This window comes from Vicugna pacos, chromosome 6 (assembly GCF_048564905.1).
Source record: "Vicugna pacos chromosome 6, VicPac4, whole genome shotgun sequence".
Lineage (NCBI taxonomy): Eukaryota > Metazoa > Chordata > Mammalia > Artiodactyla > Camelidae > Vicugna > Vicugna pacos.
In genome coordinates, this window is record NC_132992.1 from 38,575,157 (window position 1) to 38,592,818 (window position 17,662).

General features: G+C 34.0%; 1 protein-coding gene across 7 annotated transcripts in view; it reads left to right on the forward strand.

Annotated features, from left to right (window-relative positions):
* The window catches only part of G2E3 (G2/M-phase specific E3 ubiquitin protein ligase), a 47,269-nt gene that overhangs the window by 1,936 nt on the left and 27,671 nt on the right, over positions 1 to 17,662 (forward strand). For 2 of the 7 annotated variants that reach the window (XM_006207583.4, XM_072962885.1), the window contains exons 2-3: positions 11,907 to 11,947; positions 16,522 to 16,619. In XM_006207583.4, coding sequence (XP_006207645.1) covers positions 11,907 to 11,947; positions 16,522 to 16,619 — 139 coding nt within the window. Of the gene's footprint in view, positions 1 to 694; positions 828 to 1,442; positions 1,564 to 7,111; positions 7,212 to 11,906; positions 11,948 to 16,521; positions 16,620 to 17,662 lie in introns of those variants that run through there. The other 5 variants (XM_072962884.1, XM_072962882.1, XM_072962883.1 and 2 more) reach the window with 5 other exon arrangements.

Sequence of the window (17,662 nt, forward strand, 5' to 3'; positions counted from 1 at the left end):
TCAACTCTATATCCACCACTTGGTGGCTGTGTGACTCTAAGCAAGTTGCTTAACCTTTCAGTGCTTTAATTCCCTTAACTATACCTATCTTGTAGGATTGTGAGACTAAAATGAATCAGTACATACAAAAACGTTAGACTAGTATGTGGCACATAGTAAATGATACATATATCTCCTCTTAAGTTGAGTTACTAAGCATTGTGCAAACTGTATTATGTACATTATTTCATTAATTGTCACAACACTGTGATACATACTGGTAATTTCAGGTAAGAAAATGGAGGCTGAGGGGGGTTCAGTCATGTTTTCACACGCTAATGTTTCAGCTAGGGTCAGAAACTAGGTTTAGTTAGAAAGTTTATACCTCTTATTGGTTAACTGACTGATTATAATGCTTCCTGCCTCTTTGCAGACTCTCCAAATAATGCTCCATAAAAATCTCTGATGACTTCCCATTGTCTACTGTGTATAGTTCAAATTTCTTTGCTCTTTCTTTCCTTCTTTCTTTCTCTTTTTCACAAAGCCCTTCTCAGTCTGGTTCCAACTTGTTTTCAAGAATCATCTTCATAATATTCCACCATTTTCCAGCCTGTAATGTTTGTCATACTACTACAGTTCTCCAGATCTATTCTCTATTATATTTATGCATCCTAAGCCATTGACCTTTTTTATTTCTCCTTAAATCTTTACCAAGTGGGATTCAGATACCTTCCAAGACTTCCCCAAGCTGCTTCTTCCTCAGTGCAGTTTAATTGTAAACAAACTAGCACTAGACTGAGAGCTCTTGTTCTCTTTGTCTTTGTATTTGCAAATCTAGGTGCAGAACAGTGAGTATCTGAAACTGTGTATGTTCAAGTGCTTGTTATTTTAACAGTTTAACACATTGTATCTTATTAAGCTGAAAAAGTTAAAAATTAAAAGATGATAGAATATACTTCTATGCAGCTTAATAGAGAAATTTTAGTGATACATAGTTTGTAAATTTCACAGACTATGGAAAAATAAGTATTGGAATTGTGAGGCTAAGAAGACATTTCATGTGAGGAAAAAAAGATTAGTATTTGCTGATATTCACAGAACTTCAAATGCTTTACACATAAAATCTTTACTTAACCTTTATAGCCATTTTATTATTACCCCTATATTAAGGTGAAGAAACTGAGGCACTGAAAGATTTATTACTTAAAAAAAAAGTTCGCGGCTTTTTTTTGCATTTAATTTCCTCCTGTGCAGTATTTATTTTTACTTTTAAATAATATATGTTAAGTGTAAGTTAAAAATAATGTTGTAACAAAATTAACCTTATTTTTACATGAATGTTGACTTCTACATTAATTCAATTCTAAATTAAGAAAATATCGGGAAATTAAAAACAGAAGTTTGCCTTTTCAATTAGAACAGTTAAGACTGTTACCTGATTTCCTTGCCCACAACCTTTTTAGAAACCTGCCAGTGTTGTAAGCATATCATTCTAAGGACCAGTGAGTAAGGGTTTCGACCGAGGAGCATGTGATCCTGATATGTTCTCATCCTTCATACCTTCTCCAGCCAAAGTTGTACCAGGTATTTGAATCAGAGCTGAATATCTGATGCAGGCTAGAGTATTAACAGTATTTCTTTCTGAGTTTTGGAGTTGGAATACCAAGAGACTATTGGGAACCAAGCTGGTAAGGTGCTGAGATGACAATAGAATGATGAAGAAACGTGAACAACGGACATAGGGAGCCAAAACCTAGAGAGGGAGGGAAAAACCTATTGCCAGAGGACTAGTTATAAAATAAGTTAGTGTAAACTTATAATTTTATTGCTTTTCCTTTTTTAAAAACTATTTTTTAGAGCAGTTTTAGGTTTACAGCAAAATTGAGGAGAAGATAATAGAGATTTCCAACATACTGCTATCCCAACACATGCGTAGCCTCTCCCATTATCAACATCCCCCACTAGAGTGATACATTGGTTACAATTGATGAACTTACATTGACACATGATAATCACTCAAAGTCTAAATTTAAATTATGGTTCACTCTTGGTGTACATTCTATGGGTGTGATGTCCTAACAGTGTTTTCACAGTTTTAAAATTCCTCTGCTCCACCTATTCATCCCTCCTCTGCCCTTTGTAACTGGTGATCTTTTTACTGTCTCCATAGTTTTGCCTTTTCCAGAATATTATATAGTTGGAATTGTATAGTATGTAGCCTTTCTGTTTGGCTTCTTTAACTTAGTAATATGCATTTAAGTTTCTTCCATGTTTTTTCATGGCTTGATAGCTTTTTTTTTTCCCTCTTAGCATTAGCATTGGATAATATTCCATTGTCTGGATGTATAGTTTATTTATGTGTTCATCTATGAAGGACATCGTAATTGCTTCCAAGTTTTGGCTATTGTGAATAAAAATGCTGTAAATATCCATGAGAAGGTTTTGAGGTAGACTTAAGTTTTTACCACCTTTGGGTAAATACCAACATGATTTCATAACAGGTATGCATAATTTTCATAACAGGTTTGCATAATGTTACTCAGGTATGCATAACAGATAATGCATGATTGCATAATAAGTAAATCGTGCTTGGTTGTGGTGTATCATTCTTTTTATAAAATGTTGAATTTGATTTGCTATTATTTTGTTGTGGCATTTATGTTCATGAAAGATACTGGTCTGTAATTTTCCTGTGATGTCTTTGGTTTCAGTATTAGAGGAATGCTGGCCTAATGGAATGACTTAGGAAGTATTCCCTCTGCGTCTGTCTTCTCAAGAGATTGTAGAGAATTGGTATAATTTTTTCCTTAAATGTTTATTAGGATTTACCAGTGAACCCATCTTGGTCTGGTGATTTCTGTTTTAAAAGGCTGTTAATTATTGGTCCCATTTCTTTGATACTGGTCAATTCAGATTGTTTTTTATTGTGTGAGTTTTGACAAAAAATTGTATCCTTCAGGAAATTGGTCCTTTTTATCTAGATTATCAAATTTGTGGACAGAGTTGTTCATAGTATTGCTTTAGTGTACTTTTAATGTCTGTAGGATATGTTGTGATACCACTTTTTTCATTTCTGGTATTAATAATTCATCTCCTTTCTCATTTTTTCTTAGCCTGCTTGGAGGCTTCCTGATCTTTTTGGTCTTTCCAAGGAACCAGCTTTTGGTTTTGTTGATTTTCTCTATCGATTTCTTATTTTAATTTTCATTGATTTCTGCTCTAATTCTTGTTGGATTTAATTTGCTCTTTTTCTAGTTTCCTAAAATAGAAACTTAGATAATTGATTTCAGATCTTTTCTTATGCATTTAATGCTATAAATTTGCCCCTAAGCATTACTTCCACAGCATCCCTCAAATTTTGATAACTTGTTTTTTTCATTTTTATTTAGTTCAAAATATTTTATATTTTCTCTTGAGATTTCTTCTTTGACATTTGTGTTACTTAAAAGCGTGTTTAATCTCTATGTATTTTGGGATTTTCCAGTTATCTTTCTGTTACTGGTTTCTAGTTTAATTCTAGTCTAGGAGCAGACAGTGTATGATTGTTATTCCTTTAAATTTGTTAAGATCTGTTTTATGGCCCAGAATGTGGTCTATCTTGGTGAATGTTGCCTGGTAAACTTGAGAGGAATGTATTCTGCTGTTGTTGGATGAAGTAGATTATTACATCCAGTTGACTGATGATGTTGTTGAATTCAACTGTGTCCTTGCTGATTTTCTATCTTCTGGATCTGCCCATTTCTGATAGAGAGTTGTTGAAATCTCCAACTGTGGGAGTGGATTCATCCGTTTCTCTTTGCAGTTCTATTAGTTGTTTTTGTTGTTTGTTTTGGTTTTTTTAAGTATGGTTGACTTACAGTGTGTGTTAATTTCATATTACAGATCCAAGAAGCATTGATTTTTCAGTCTTTCCAGCTTTTTCTCTTAGGTCGGAGGGGCAACTTACAAGTTTCTCAAATGCTGGTTTTTCTGTTCAATTTAAATAGATATTTTTATTTTTTAATGAAGGTTATTAACTTTTGAATATGTCTAGTGATATAATTATATAGAATAAAATGCACCCATTTTAGTTCAATGAGTTTTAGTAAATGTATTTCACTATATGAATATTCCATAGTTTGTTTTGTCAGTTCTTGATGGACATTTAGGTTGTTTTTAGTTTTTTGCTATTATAGATAAAGCAGCTATGCACATTTGTGTACAATGGACATATGCCTTTCTTTTTCTTGGTTGCATCATATGGAAGGTGTACATTTAACTTTTTTGTGGAAAAAAAGTTCACGTTCATGAAATTAACCATTTTAAAGTGTACAATTCAGTGACATTTAGTACATGCACAGTGTTGTGCAGCCATCATTTCTATCTAGTTCCAAAACATTTTCATCACCCCAAAAGGAAAACTCTTACCTATTAGGCAGTCACTTTGCACTTCCTATTTCCACATCCCTGGAAACCGCAAATCTGCTTTCTGTCTCTGTGAATTTATCCAAGGTCATGAAGATTTATTTAATCCTATGTTTTCTTATAAGATTTTTATAGTTTTGGCTCTTGCATACTCAATCCTGGATCCTTTTTTAATTAGTTTTTATATACAGTGCAAGGTAGACGCCCAACTCCATTCCTTTGCATGTGGCTGCCCGGTTGTCCCAGCACCTTTTGTTGAGGTGACTGTTCTTTCCACATTGAACAGTTTTTACATTCTTGTTAAAAATTAATTGATCGTAGAATAGATACATGGGTTTATTTCTTGACTCATAACTTCTTTTCTATTTCTATGTTTATCTTTATACCATTAGGAGCTTTCTTTGATTACTCTAGTTTTGTAGTAAGTTTTCAAACTGGGAAGTGTGACTCTTTCAACTTTTTCTTTTCTGCATTGTTTTGACTATTCGAGGTTCCTTGTAATTTTGATTGAATTTTAGGATCAGGCTTTCCATTTTTACAAAAATGGCCCTTGGGTTTTGATAGGGATTGAATCGAATCTGTAGATAGCTTTGGGGAGTATTGCCATCTTTACAATATTAAGTCTTCCAACTATGAACAGAGAGTTCCTTCCATGTATTTTGGTTTTTTAATTTCTTTTTGCAGTATTTAGTGGCTTTCAGTGTACAAATCTTGCACCTCTTTGTTACATCTCTTCCTCAGTAGTTCATTCTTTTTGATGGTATTGTAAATGGAATTGATTTCTTGATTTCATTTATGGATTGTTCTTTGCTATTATATAGGAATTTTTCTGATTTTTTTTTGTCTTGACCTTATGTTCTATGACTTACTGAATTTATTAGCTCTAACAGTATTTTATGAATTCATTAGGATTTCCTATATGTAAGATTATGTCTTCTGCAAATAAAGCTACTTCTTGCTTTCAATTTTGAAGCCTTTTATTTATTTTCTTGCCTGATTATTCTGGCTAGAACTTCTCATACAATGTTGAGTAGATGTGGTCAGAGTGCACATTGTTTTGCTCCAGATCTTATGTGGGAGGTTTTCGTTTTTCCTCCGTTGAGTTTGATGTTTACCATGGGTTTTTCACAGATGCTTTTTATCATGCTGAGGAAGTTCCTCTCTATTCCTAGATTGATGAGTGTTTTTATCATGAACAAGTGTTGGATTTTGTCAAATGGCTTGTCTAAGGGTTAGTCAATTTTGTTGATCTTTTTGAAGAACCAACTTTTGATTTTATTCTCTGTTGTTTTCCTGTTCACATTTTCTCTTCTCTAGTCTTTATGAATTCTTTCCTTTTACTAAGTTTGGTTTCAGTTTGCTTTTTTTCTAGTTCCTTCAGGTATAAAGTTAGGTTATTGTTTTGGGATCTTCTTTTTTAATGTCTGCATTTACAGCTATAAATTTCCCTCTGATCACTTTTTGCTGTATACCATAGTTTAGCATGTTATATTTTTATTTTAATTCATCTCTGAGTATTTTCTAATTTCCCTTGTGGTTTCTTCACTCTTTTGCTTATTAAAGATTGTGCTGTTTAATCTCTACGTTTTTGTGAATTTTCCACCATTCCTTCTTTCATTTGCTTGTTGGCCGTATTGTATTTCTTTTCTAAAAAGTGTTCAACTCCCAAGCTCATTTTTTGAGGCCAGCATTACCCTGATATCAAAGCCAGATAAGGACACTACAGGAAAAGAAAACTATAGGCCAATATCCCTGATGAATGTAGATGTAAAAATTCTCAGCAAATCACTAGCAAACTGAATTCAGCCCATGAAAAGGATCATATACTATCATCATGTGGGATTCATCCCTGCATGCACAGATGGATCAATATATGCAAATCAGCAAATGTGACACATCACCCTAATAGAAGGAGAAAAAAATTAATCATCTCAAAATTTGCATACTCAAAAGTGTTTAACAAAATCCTTTCACGGTAAAAATTCTCAACAAATTGTGTATAGAAAGAATGTATGTCAATATCATAAAGGTTGTACCATGACAAGCCCACAGCTAACATACTCAATGGTGAAAGGTTGGGATCAAGACAAGGGTGCCCACTCTCACCACTCCTATTCAGCATAGTACTAGAAGTCCTAACCAGAGCAATCAGGCAAGAGAAAGAAATAAAAGACATCCATATCAGAAAGGAGTAAGTAGAATTGTCTGTTTGCATGTGACATGATCTTACATACTGAAAATCCTAAAGATCCCACCAAAAACTGTTAGACCAGCCACCCAGTTAGAATGAGAGGGAGTTTTGGCTTAACTTTATTGTATTAGTTATCTATTGCTGTATAACAGATCACTCCAAAACTTGATTCTTTAAACAACAAGCATTTATTATCTGACAGTTTCTGTGGATAAGAAATTCAGAAGCAGCATAGCTGGGTGGTTCTGACTTAGGGTCTCCCATGAAGTTACTCTCAGACTGTCAGAGAGGCTGCAGTCATGTGAAGGCCTGAGTGGTGCTGAATGATTTACTTCTAAAATGGCTCATTCACATGGCTGTGGGTAAATGCCTCAGTTCTTTGCGAAGTGGACCTGTCCAGGGAGCATCTTTAAAGTCCTTATGGCACAGCAGCCAGCTTCCTCCAGTGCAGGTGATCCATGACAGAGAGCAAGGAGGACGTCATAATGCCTTTTATGACCTAGTTACACATTGTCATTTCTGCCAGGCTTTTTGGTGGATGTTACTAAGCAGGGCCACAATCAGGGAGAAGGAAATAAGGCTCCACTTCTTGAAGGAAGGCATATCAAACTGAGTGTCACTGACTGAGCAAGTGGAGGTAAGTAGTGCAGAAGACTCAGAATAGCTCTTGACAGTGCCATACTGGAGCTCTTCATCAAGTTGTTAATGATTTCTCAAGGAAAAGGGGAATACTTGGATATTATTTCTAAGACCAAGAGTATTGTTAAGATTTAGGCTGTTACTGAGATATATACTTACGTAGCATTATTTTCCTCCTTCCTCTTAGGAAGTCTTAAAATTCATATACTAGAAAGAAAACAAATGATAAAAATCCAACTGAAAATATGTGAATTTTTTTTCTGTAGTTGTGTTTTGTACACTGTTGTTTGAAATAAAGCAATCATCAGTGAGGATTTAGAAGCAAAAGTTTTCTTTCAGGTGTTGGATTAGGAAGAAACCTGATGTGAACCGGTCAAAAATATGATTTTTACTATATCTTTAGAACATTATCTGATTTGGGGGTTAACTTTTAATTTTGATATAATTTTAAACTTAGAGAAAAGTTATAAGAATAGTAAAGGGAACTCCTGTATACACTTTATCCATCCATATTCACCAATTTTTAATGTTTTGTGACATTTGCTTTCTTTTAGCAATCCTACTCCAGTCAGCCTAAAACCACCAGGGATAAGGAACCTGCAGTGTGATAAAGTTAGGTTTATTGATTCATTGTAATGAGAGAAATTGCAGACCAGAAGAACCACAGGGCTTTTCACCAGGCAAAGGATAAAATATATTTTTTATAGCATTTTGGATAAGGGTGGCATTGAGGTGAAATTTAAATGAAATAGTGTTTTGATAGAGTCAAAGCAAAGCTAAGGCTTTGTGTAAGAGTCAACATCAAGTCTGAGCTACAAAGTGGGCCTAGAGTGGTATTTCTTTGAAAATTACAAAATTAAGAGGAGGAATGCTGTGTTAGGAAGTCAGTATCTATAGCTCTGTACCTCAGTTGGAAATTGAGATTTCTTCTCTGTATCAACGTGGCTTACTTAGATAATCCTAGCAAAAGCAGGATATTTCAGAAAGTTTACTTAAGTCCCTTTGAGTCATCTCCCCACCTGAGAGACAAGCACTGTTTTGATAATTTTCATGATGGATTAGTTTTATCTGTCATAGAACTTCGTATGAATGGAGTAATGTGGATGAGAATAGGATGTACTTTCTTTCACTCAGCATAATATTTGTGAGATTAATCTGTTTTGTTGCATCTTGCAGCACTTACTGTCTTTTCATTGCTGGATAGTATTGCATTTTATTAATACACTGCGATTTGTTTATGCACTTCCTTGGTGATGGACTTGTAGGCTTCCAGTTTTAGAATATCATGAAAAAGGCTGCTATGAACATTTTTGTATAAAATTTTTTATCTGTATATGTTTTAACTTCCCTTGGATGAATATCTGGGTGTGAAATTCCTGCATCTGAGTATATATATTTAACTTTTAAGAAATTTGAAAACTTTTCAAAGTGATTATTTCATTTTGCATTCTAATCAACAATTTATGAGAGTTCCCTGTTGCTTCATGTCCTTTGCAATGTTTGGTGTTGATAGTCTTTTTAATCTTAGCCATTATTACAGGTTTAAAGTAAAGTTGTTTTTCATAGTCCTTTTAACGTTCATTATCTTAGTTACCAGTGATATTGAACATCTTTTCATGTGTTTATTGGCTATTCATGTATCTTCCTTCATGAAGTATCTGTTTATGTCTTTTGCCCATCTCATTATTGAATTGTTTGCTTTATATTATTCTAGGAGTTCTCTAAGTACTGTGGATCCAAGTCTTGTCAGGCACATCTTTTGCAAATATTTTCTCCCAGTGTGTGACATGCATAATTCACTTTCTTAATGGTATTTTTTGCTGAGTGGAAGTTTTAATTTCGATGAAGTATAATGCATTATTTTTCTTTTAAAACTTTTACAGTTTTAGCTTTTATAGTAAGATCTATAATCCACTTCAAATTAATTTTTGTTTATGGTGTAAAGTATGAGTCAAGGTTTATTTGTTTTTGTATGGATATCCAATTTTTTCAGCACCATTCTTTGGAATGATTTCTCTTTTTCTCATTGAATTGCTTAGGTGCCTTTTTTCTAAAGCAAGTAACTGGAAAAGTGTGGAACTGTTTCTGGGTTTTTTATTCTTGTTACATTGGTCTATCTGGAATATTGTGTATTAATACACTTTGAAAAACTGAGTGAAGTACTTATTAGATTGGTAAACAGGAAAAACCTTTCCTGTACATGTTCTGATAGCACTGGAGATCTTTCTTAACGATCAGCTTGTAGTCATTGATACTTGGAGGGTTTTTAGTATTGTCTTCTCCATATTCCTGTGCCACTTTTTTTGTGACATGTGAGATTGATGTTCATTTGTATTATTTTCTATTTATTTTTAAAGATAAGAAAGCACTGTGTAATACAGAATTCTGAGGCTGGTAATTAAGAAACTTCAGGTACCTTCTTTAAATAGCATACTTGTACATGTATTATAAAGATTTAGACAGAACTTCATTGTGTTGTCCAACCAAGAGAGATAGCCTTGGGTCCTTGTAGTGGGAAGGGGAAGAGGGGAAGACATAGCTGCATAGAAATTGTGATTTCTTTATAAAGAAAAATTAGTCTAGAACCAAGTTACCTCTGTGGATCTGTCATTATTCTGAATTACAGGGAGTCTAAAAGTAAGTAGTAGTTGCAATTCACCTACAGAGGAGAGAGCTTAAGGAATTATAAACTGGAGAGATTGGATTTCAAATATAAATCTGTATTGTTGGGATGCTGACTATGTAAGTTAAAACTTTTATGTTTAGGTTAAGTACTCTTATCCTGAGTTTATAGAATTTTCTGCAGTGAATTCTTACCTATGGATAGTTTGTGATATGCTGAATTCATCATCAGAAGTTGAATTATAAAGAAGTCCTAATAAAAGAGGCATTTTATCTTTCTATTTATTGTATTTCATCAGTTTTAAGATGGGCCCTGGGCGTTGGGGCAGGGCGTTGGGGCAGTTTTATGATGGGCCCTGCCCCAACGCCCTGATATACCTTAGCATGTTTAAAATCAGTTGTGATCCTCAATCAGTTTTGACCAAGTAGGGCAGTCCACAATCATTTCATGAACATGTATAAACATCAAAAGTGTTGTTATATGTCTCTATGGAGTATAATCAATACCTCTAAAAAACAAACAAAAAATCCAGGAAACACTAAAGGAGGACTCTTTTAACTGTACATTAATGGTTGTGGGGAGGGAATGGGAACGGTAAGCCAGATCCACTTAATTGCAGAGCCTGCTTAAAGTGGGGCTCTTCAGTTGTTTTACAGATTCTTTTAAGAAATACCTATCTTTATGGCACAGATGATTTTGTAAGAAAGAAGCGAAAATACTGAAGGCTTGGAGTAAAAGTGATTCAAAAGACTTGGACTGTGACTTTTTATGAAAGCACAAAAATGATAATATGAGAAAACCAATGGTTAAACCCAAAACAGTTCTTAAAATTAGAATGAAATATGAATTCTAAATTGTAAGAAAGCATTGATGCAGTTTGATAGTAATCTTATAGGGTACCTTTGTCCTTTCTTTGATATTTAATATATTTATTTATTGTGTTTTAATTATTTTCATGTGAAGTGGCATAGTCACTCAATTATGAGTTAGTTGATTCCCACCCATGAGCTCTGTGACCTTGTACAAGTATTTAAATTCTCTGAGCATAGGTTTTGCAACTATAAAATGAGGCTACATTTATCTAGCAGCATTAATTATTATGTTTACCCGTTTCCACTTAAATTCCAAGAGCTTACACATGTTATCATACTTGGATCTCATAACGAACATTTAAGCAGGCTGTTCATATATCCTTGGTAAAGTGAAACTTTAATGTTATTAAGATACTATTCTTCCTCTAGTTGATCTTTTGGCTCTGGAGAACAGTTAGAGAAAAGTTGTATTTCAGTAATGAATACAAATAATTTTATTTGTTAGCTAGTAGGGAGTGAGGAAACAGAGGCAGCTCATGTCTTTCAATCTGTAAATAGTTTTGAGCACTGTGCTAGAAGATACAATGTGGCAGTCAGATGTTTGCAGCTTTATATAGAATCCCTGCAAATGCAACAGTGGCAAATATAGCCTGATAAAGGATTGTTTTGTAAGCTACTTAAATATGAATAACACTGCTATTGATGATGTTTTGTTGTTAATTTTTCCTGAACAATGAACAATTCTTGGTAAAGTTATGAAAAAAATAGACAAATTTCCTTGACTTACATAGAAACTGTCATTTAGAAAGAATTCATTTTGTCCTAAAATAGCAAGGGGAAAAAAAAAGACTTGATCTTTATATGTAAAATGGACTTAAATTCTAGGTTAATGTGTTTGTAGGTAGGTTTTTTTTTTTAACCTACTTGAATGACCAGCTAGAAATTTGAAAGTCTAGGTCTGTTTTTTTCTTGGTATATCCTACAGTCCTGGCTTCTTTCTACTAAATGCCAGTAGTCATCTTAATCTTTTTGATAACTAAAAAACATTCCCTTCAATTTCGACACTGTCCCCAGACTTAACCACCCTTGATGAGAACTATTGGTCTTAAATGTGTGAGAGGTGAGGGAATTAAGTACTAGAGTGAGAAATGATCATGCAGCTTATTTGTAATCATGTATTGACTGAATTTAATTAAAATGGATAACTTGAAAATTTTAAAGTTAAGATGGCTGTATTATTTATTCTTATTTTTCCTAGTACAATGAATGAAAATAAACCTGGTGGGTCACAGAATCTTGGTAAGTAACTGTATTTAAAATATTTTCAAACACAATTTAAAATATTAAGATATTTTACTCTTGCTTTTTCATTACTATTAATCTTTTTAGACTGTTACTCAAACATTAGGAATGAATTCCCTGATCCTTAGTTCATGTTTCTATACACTATAGTATTGTATGTATTCATATTAATGAAAGTCTTCTAGAAGAGGATAATCTGCGAAATTTTATTTGTATTCTCTGTGTGTTTATCAGGTATTGTTTGTATCTGAATAACAGTATTTAATAAATATGGTTTTTTCCATCTTTTTGTATGTGTGTATTTTTTTTTTACAAAAGATAAAATGCAGGTGAGAATAATTTAAACAATACACAGAAGTTTAACATGAAAAGGAAAACTTGCTTGTAAGTGCTCACAGGAGTCTCAGAGATGTAGACCTTTGCTTTTGTTTTCTTCATTGATTGGTTATAAACAGTATATATTGACTTGCTATTATGGAAGATAAAAATTTTAAATTGTTACTATGTACTCTTTTGTTACTACTTCTTCATCTATCCTTTGTAAGATTTATTTTTTGATTCTCAAAGTATTACACTTAAAACCCTATATCTTAACTCTCACTGCAGAGAGTATCTGATAACTCCACTGTCATGTTGGATAAGGAAATTTGTGCTCTTAAATCTCTCTCTACTTTGCTTTCCTGCTTTTACCTACAGACTTCTATCAGCTGTGCTATTAGTTGTGAAACGTAGTAATTTGCAGACTACATTCATGTATTTGCCAAATGCAGATACTACCTGTACTGTTACTAGTATTTTTCTTAAGATTGACTCTGTTTTTTACATATATGAATGTGTTCATTTTCATAACATAATAGTATCATTTGCTATAGTGTAGTAGAAGGTGGTCTTAATAAATACGATAAAGTCAGAACAACTTTATTGAATTTTAAACATTAAAATTAAAAAACAGTAAAGTACAAATAAAAAAAGTAACCTGCTTATAAAAATGCATGCCTGAAACCTGTCTGTCATGTGTCCAAGGTCTCCATACTGGGCAAAGGGAGGAGGGGAACAAATGGAAAGCACGGGTCCACAGCATACAACATATAGCCTATGCAGGTGCATCCAGCATTCACCTTGAGGACTCCTCTTCTGTTGTCTTGGCTAATTTCTTGTTTTCCTCTTCCTCTTGATAGCTGCATGCACTTAATGGCTAAAAGTATAGGCATTAGGGATGAACAAGTTAATGCAGGAGCTCCTGGTGTAATATGTCCAGTAAACAATAGCAATTTGCTAGAATTTATGTGGTCAGTTAATTTGTGTGAGGACAGAAGGGGAGCTGAAAGTTTTTAAAAGATCGGGGAAAGGTACTTTCAGTTATTGTTTATTTCATTAAACAAGTGAGGGAGGGCAAATATAGGGGGCATATTTCACAACATTAAGTATTAACTCATACTGTTTCTTTCCAGTCCTGGAATCTGTTTGGTGACAATATAGTACCTTTCCAACAGATAGCATCCATTCTTTTTTTTTTTTTTTCTTTTTTGTTGGGGGAGATAATCAGGTTTTATATTATCATTTTACATTGATTGATTGATCTTTCATAGGAGGTACTGGGGATTGAACCCAGGACCTTGTACATGCTAACTAAGCACGGCACTCTACCACTGAACTATATCCTCCTCCAACATCCATTCTTGAGTACATGTACTAGTTAATGTAAATAAGACTAGCTTCTGTAATAGGTAAACCCTGAAGTCTTAATGGTTTAACATAATAAAAGTTTATTACTTGCTCATGTTACAGTCCAGTGTGGATTGGTTAGGGGCAATTGGACAAAGAGTTTCTGCTCCATGAATTCATTTAGAGATTCAGGTTCATTCCATGTTATGTTGATCTACCACCTTGAGATGCTCAGTCTTTTCTCTTCAGCTAATGATTTTCTTATTTTATTAGAATTGGAATTTTGCTGTACAAGTAAATATCATAAGATACAATGGATAGGTGATTATAGTACTAACATTCAGTTCTGCCTGTGTGCCATACCCATTTAATTATATTACTGTATACTGTCTCATTTAATCCTCATTAGCATAGTTTGAGGTAAGTAATGTCCTCTTTTTTAAGATGAGGAAACAGAGCCGTAATGTGTTTATAAGACCTGTCCAAGGTTACAGAGCAAAAGTGTGGCGCTAAGTCTTAACTCAGATTTCCCTGACTCCACAATTTGCCTTTTTAAAATTATTATAATTGTGATAAAATACATATAACATGGAATTTCATCATTTTAACTAATTTGAGTGTATAATTTGGTGGCAGTTAGTACATCACAATTTTGTTCAGCCATTACTGCTATCTAGTTCCAAAACATTTTCATCACCTCCAAAGGAAACTGTATCCATTAGGCAGTCACTTCTCATTTCTCCTGTCCTCAGCCCCTGGAAACTACCAATCTACTTTTTGTCTGTCTCTGTGGATTTACCTATTTTTCATAATGTAATCTGTTGTATAAATGGAATTGTATAATATGTGACCCTTTGTCTTTGATTCTTTGACTTAGCATAATGTTTCTAGGCTCATCCATGTTGTAGCATGTATTAGTATTTCATTCTTTTTTAGAGCTGAATGACATTTTGTTGTATGGATATACTATATTTGTTTATCCATTTATCCATCCATTGATGGCCATTTAATTTGTTTTCCCTTTTTGGCTATTGTGAAGAGTGCTGCTGTGAATATTAGTGCACAAGTATTTATTTGAACATTTGTTTTCATTCCAAAAGTGGAATTGTTGCATCATACAGTAACTGTTTAACTTTTTGAGGAACTGCTATTTTCCAAAGTGGCTGTACCATTTTACATTTTACATTTCAACCAGCAGTATATAAGGGTTCTCATTTCACCACATCCTTGCCAACATTTGGTATTATCTGACATTTTGATTATAGCCATCTTAGTGGCTGTGAAGTGGTATCTCATTGTGGGATTTGCATTTCCTTGATAACTAATAATATTAAGCATCTTTTAATGTGTTTATTGGCTATTTATAGATCTTTGGAGAAGTGTCTATTCAGATCCTTTGTCCCATTTTAAAATTGACTTATGTTTTTATTGTTGAGTTGTAAAACTTACACATTTTGGACACTAGACCCTTAGAAGGTATGTGATTTCCAAATAAATTTTCCCATTCTGTAGAATTTTGTTGTCTTGCATGTGGCTATCCAGTCATCCCAGCCCTGTTTGTTAAAGACTGTTCTTTCCCCATTCAGTGATCTTGGCGTCCTTGTTCAAAATTAATTGACCATGGATGTACTAGTTTTATTTCTGGACTCTTTTACTGACATAAGGATAGACATATAGATCAATGAAAATTCGTCTATTGATCTATATGCCTATCCTTATACCAGTACCACACTGTTCTGATTTCTATAGCGTTGTCAAAAGTTTTGAGTCTTCTCTCTTTTCTCTCTTTTCTAGCTAAAAGTTTGTCAGCTTTGTTGACTTTTTCAAAGAAATAACTTTGTTTTCATTCTATTTTCCCATTCTCTATTTCATTTATATCTGCTCTAGTCTTTATTTCCTTTCCTCTATTAATTTTGGGGTTTGTTTGCTCTTCTTTTTCTAGTTCTTTAAGGTTAAAAATGACTAACTTAGGATCTTTCCTTTTTCATGCAGCCTTGCTACATGAGCATACAAGCCTAAAGATGAGCCAGAGGCGAAAGCTTAGGGTTTCTAAGGTTGCTTCTGAGCATGCATCCAGCCCTGGGCATGTACTGTCCTTCTATATTCTCTGGTATATATGGGAGCTTTTCAAAGCCTTTATCTCTGTATCCCCCTTTCCCAGCCTCTTCTTTTCTAGACTCTGTTACCTGCTTGCCCTGTTGTCCTTTGTTCCAAGCTGCTGCAGCCAGAGTAGTTGTCTTGAACGCTTTTGACAGTCAAGCTCCAGCCCTGAGAAAGTTCTGAGGCAGGTGAAACAGGGCAAGCATCTGAGCCCAGCCCTTGGAGAGCCACCCCATAGGTCAAAACACACAATCAGACTTCTTTCAACAAGGTCCGTATTACCTCTTCTTAGACAATTACACCAGGAACGTGGGCCTTAGGAACATCACACATTGAACATGGCCTAAGGCCTTTGCCTAACTAGAGAGTGGGGGATGGTAGGAAATTAAAATGCCACAAATCTCTCATCAAAATTTGGCAACTTGTTTCTTTATTAAGCATTCTTCTCGTTGTTTTAAGCTTTTAAATCAGATTTCTGAGTTTCTGAAAAGTTAATTCTGATGATTTTGGCAGCTTAAACATTGCTGTAGTGGAGAGATAGAGTTTCCCAATCTGTTATTTTCAGTGTGTTATCCTACACATTGCTATTTTAACTACATGCTAGAATTCATCATTGAGGATTCATGGAAAAAATGTAAAGTCACATTGTTTAGAAGTAGGTATTGGAAGTTTTAATTTACTGATAACAATATGTGATTTGCTTTCTCAGAAGGAATTGAACACATCAGATGAGAGGAGCACTAATTCCATAGTTATTTTTAAATTTAAAAATATTTTTATATCTATTTACTTTTTTTTACTGTTAGCTTGTGTTTTCTGTCGAAAAAATGATGACTGTCCTATTAAATATGGAGAAAAGAAAACTAATGAGAAATGGGATCTCACTGTACATTACTATTGTTTGGTGAGTATAAATTTTAATTAAATCCTAGAAACTTGGTCTTTTTCTAAAGAAGAGAATTAGATCCTGATGACTGGTTTCTGAGAAATGGATAAGTCATTTAACTTCTCTGGATCTCATTTTGCCAATGTAAAAATAAGATTTTTCATTTATCAAATTCTAAGAGTCTGAAATTACTTGGTATGTAGAAATACCTGTCATCATTACCTGTTTATTTTTGTCTAACCCTTTAGAGCCTAAGTGGAAAAAGGAAAAAATGGTTAGGTCTCTAATGGAATTGTTTGTTTTATCATTTTATTGTTTCCATTGTTGCTGGTGATAAATCTTAGAAAAGACTTGCTTGAAAGTTCAGGAACTAAAAGAAAAGTATTTTATTTCACAGAGAACCTAGAAAGTTCTATCTAAAGGTAATACATACTTGGGGAAAAGAAAATAAGTTAATTTTTGGGTCACTTAGAAGGAAGAAAAAGTGATGTCACTTTGAGAATTAGTTCTCATTTGTTCCCCATTCCCTCCACAGACTTCTCACCTCACTGAATCCACCTTAAGATATTAGTGGCACCATCACTGCCTTAGCATGCTAGGGTTGCATGAGTACACACAATATTTCTTGGCACTTGTCTTAGTTATATATTGCTGCTTAACTAATTATCGTGGAATACAGAAGCGTACACATTTATTATCTCATAGTTTCTGAGGCACAGGAATCTAGTATTGGCTAAGCTGGGTGGTTCTGGCTCAATGTCTTTCAAGAGGTTGCAATTGAGATGTCAGCCATGGTTCAGCCATCTGAAGCTTTGATGGACTGGAGGATCTACCTCCAGTGACTCACATAGCTTTTGGCCTCATTTACTCCTATTTTTGGCTGGAGGCCTCAGTTGCTTACTTCTTGGGCTCCTCTGTAGGACTGCTGACGGTGTCACATCTGGCTTCTCCCAGAGCAAATGATAAAGGAGAGAGAGAAATAAATATGCACCTAGACAGAACCTTATGATCTAGTTTTCATAGTCACATAACATTGTCACGTTTGCTTTACTCTGTTAGAA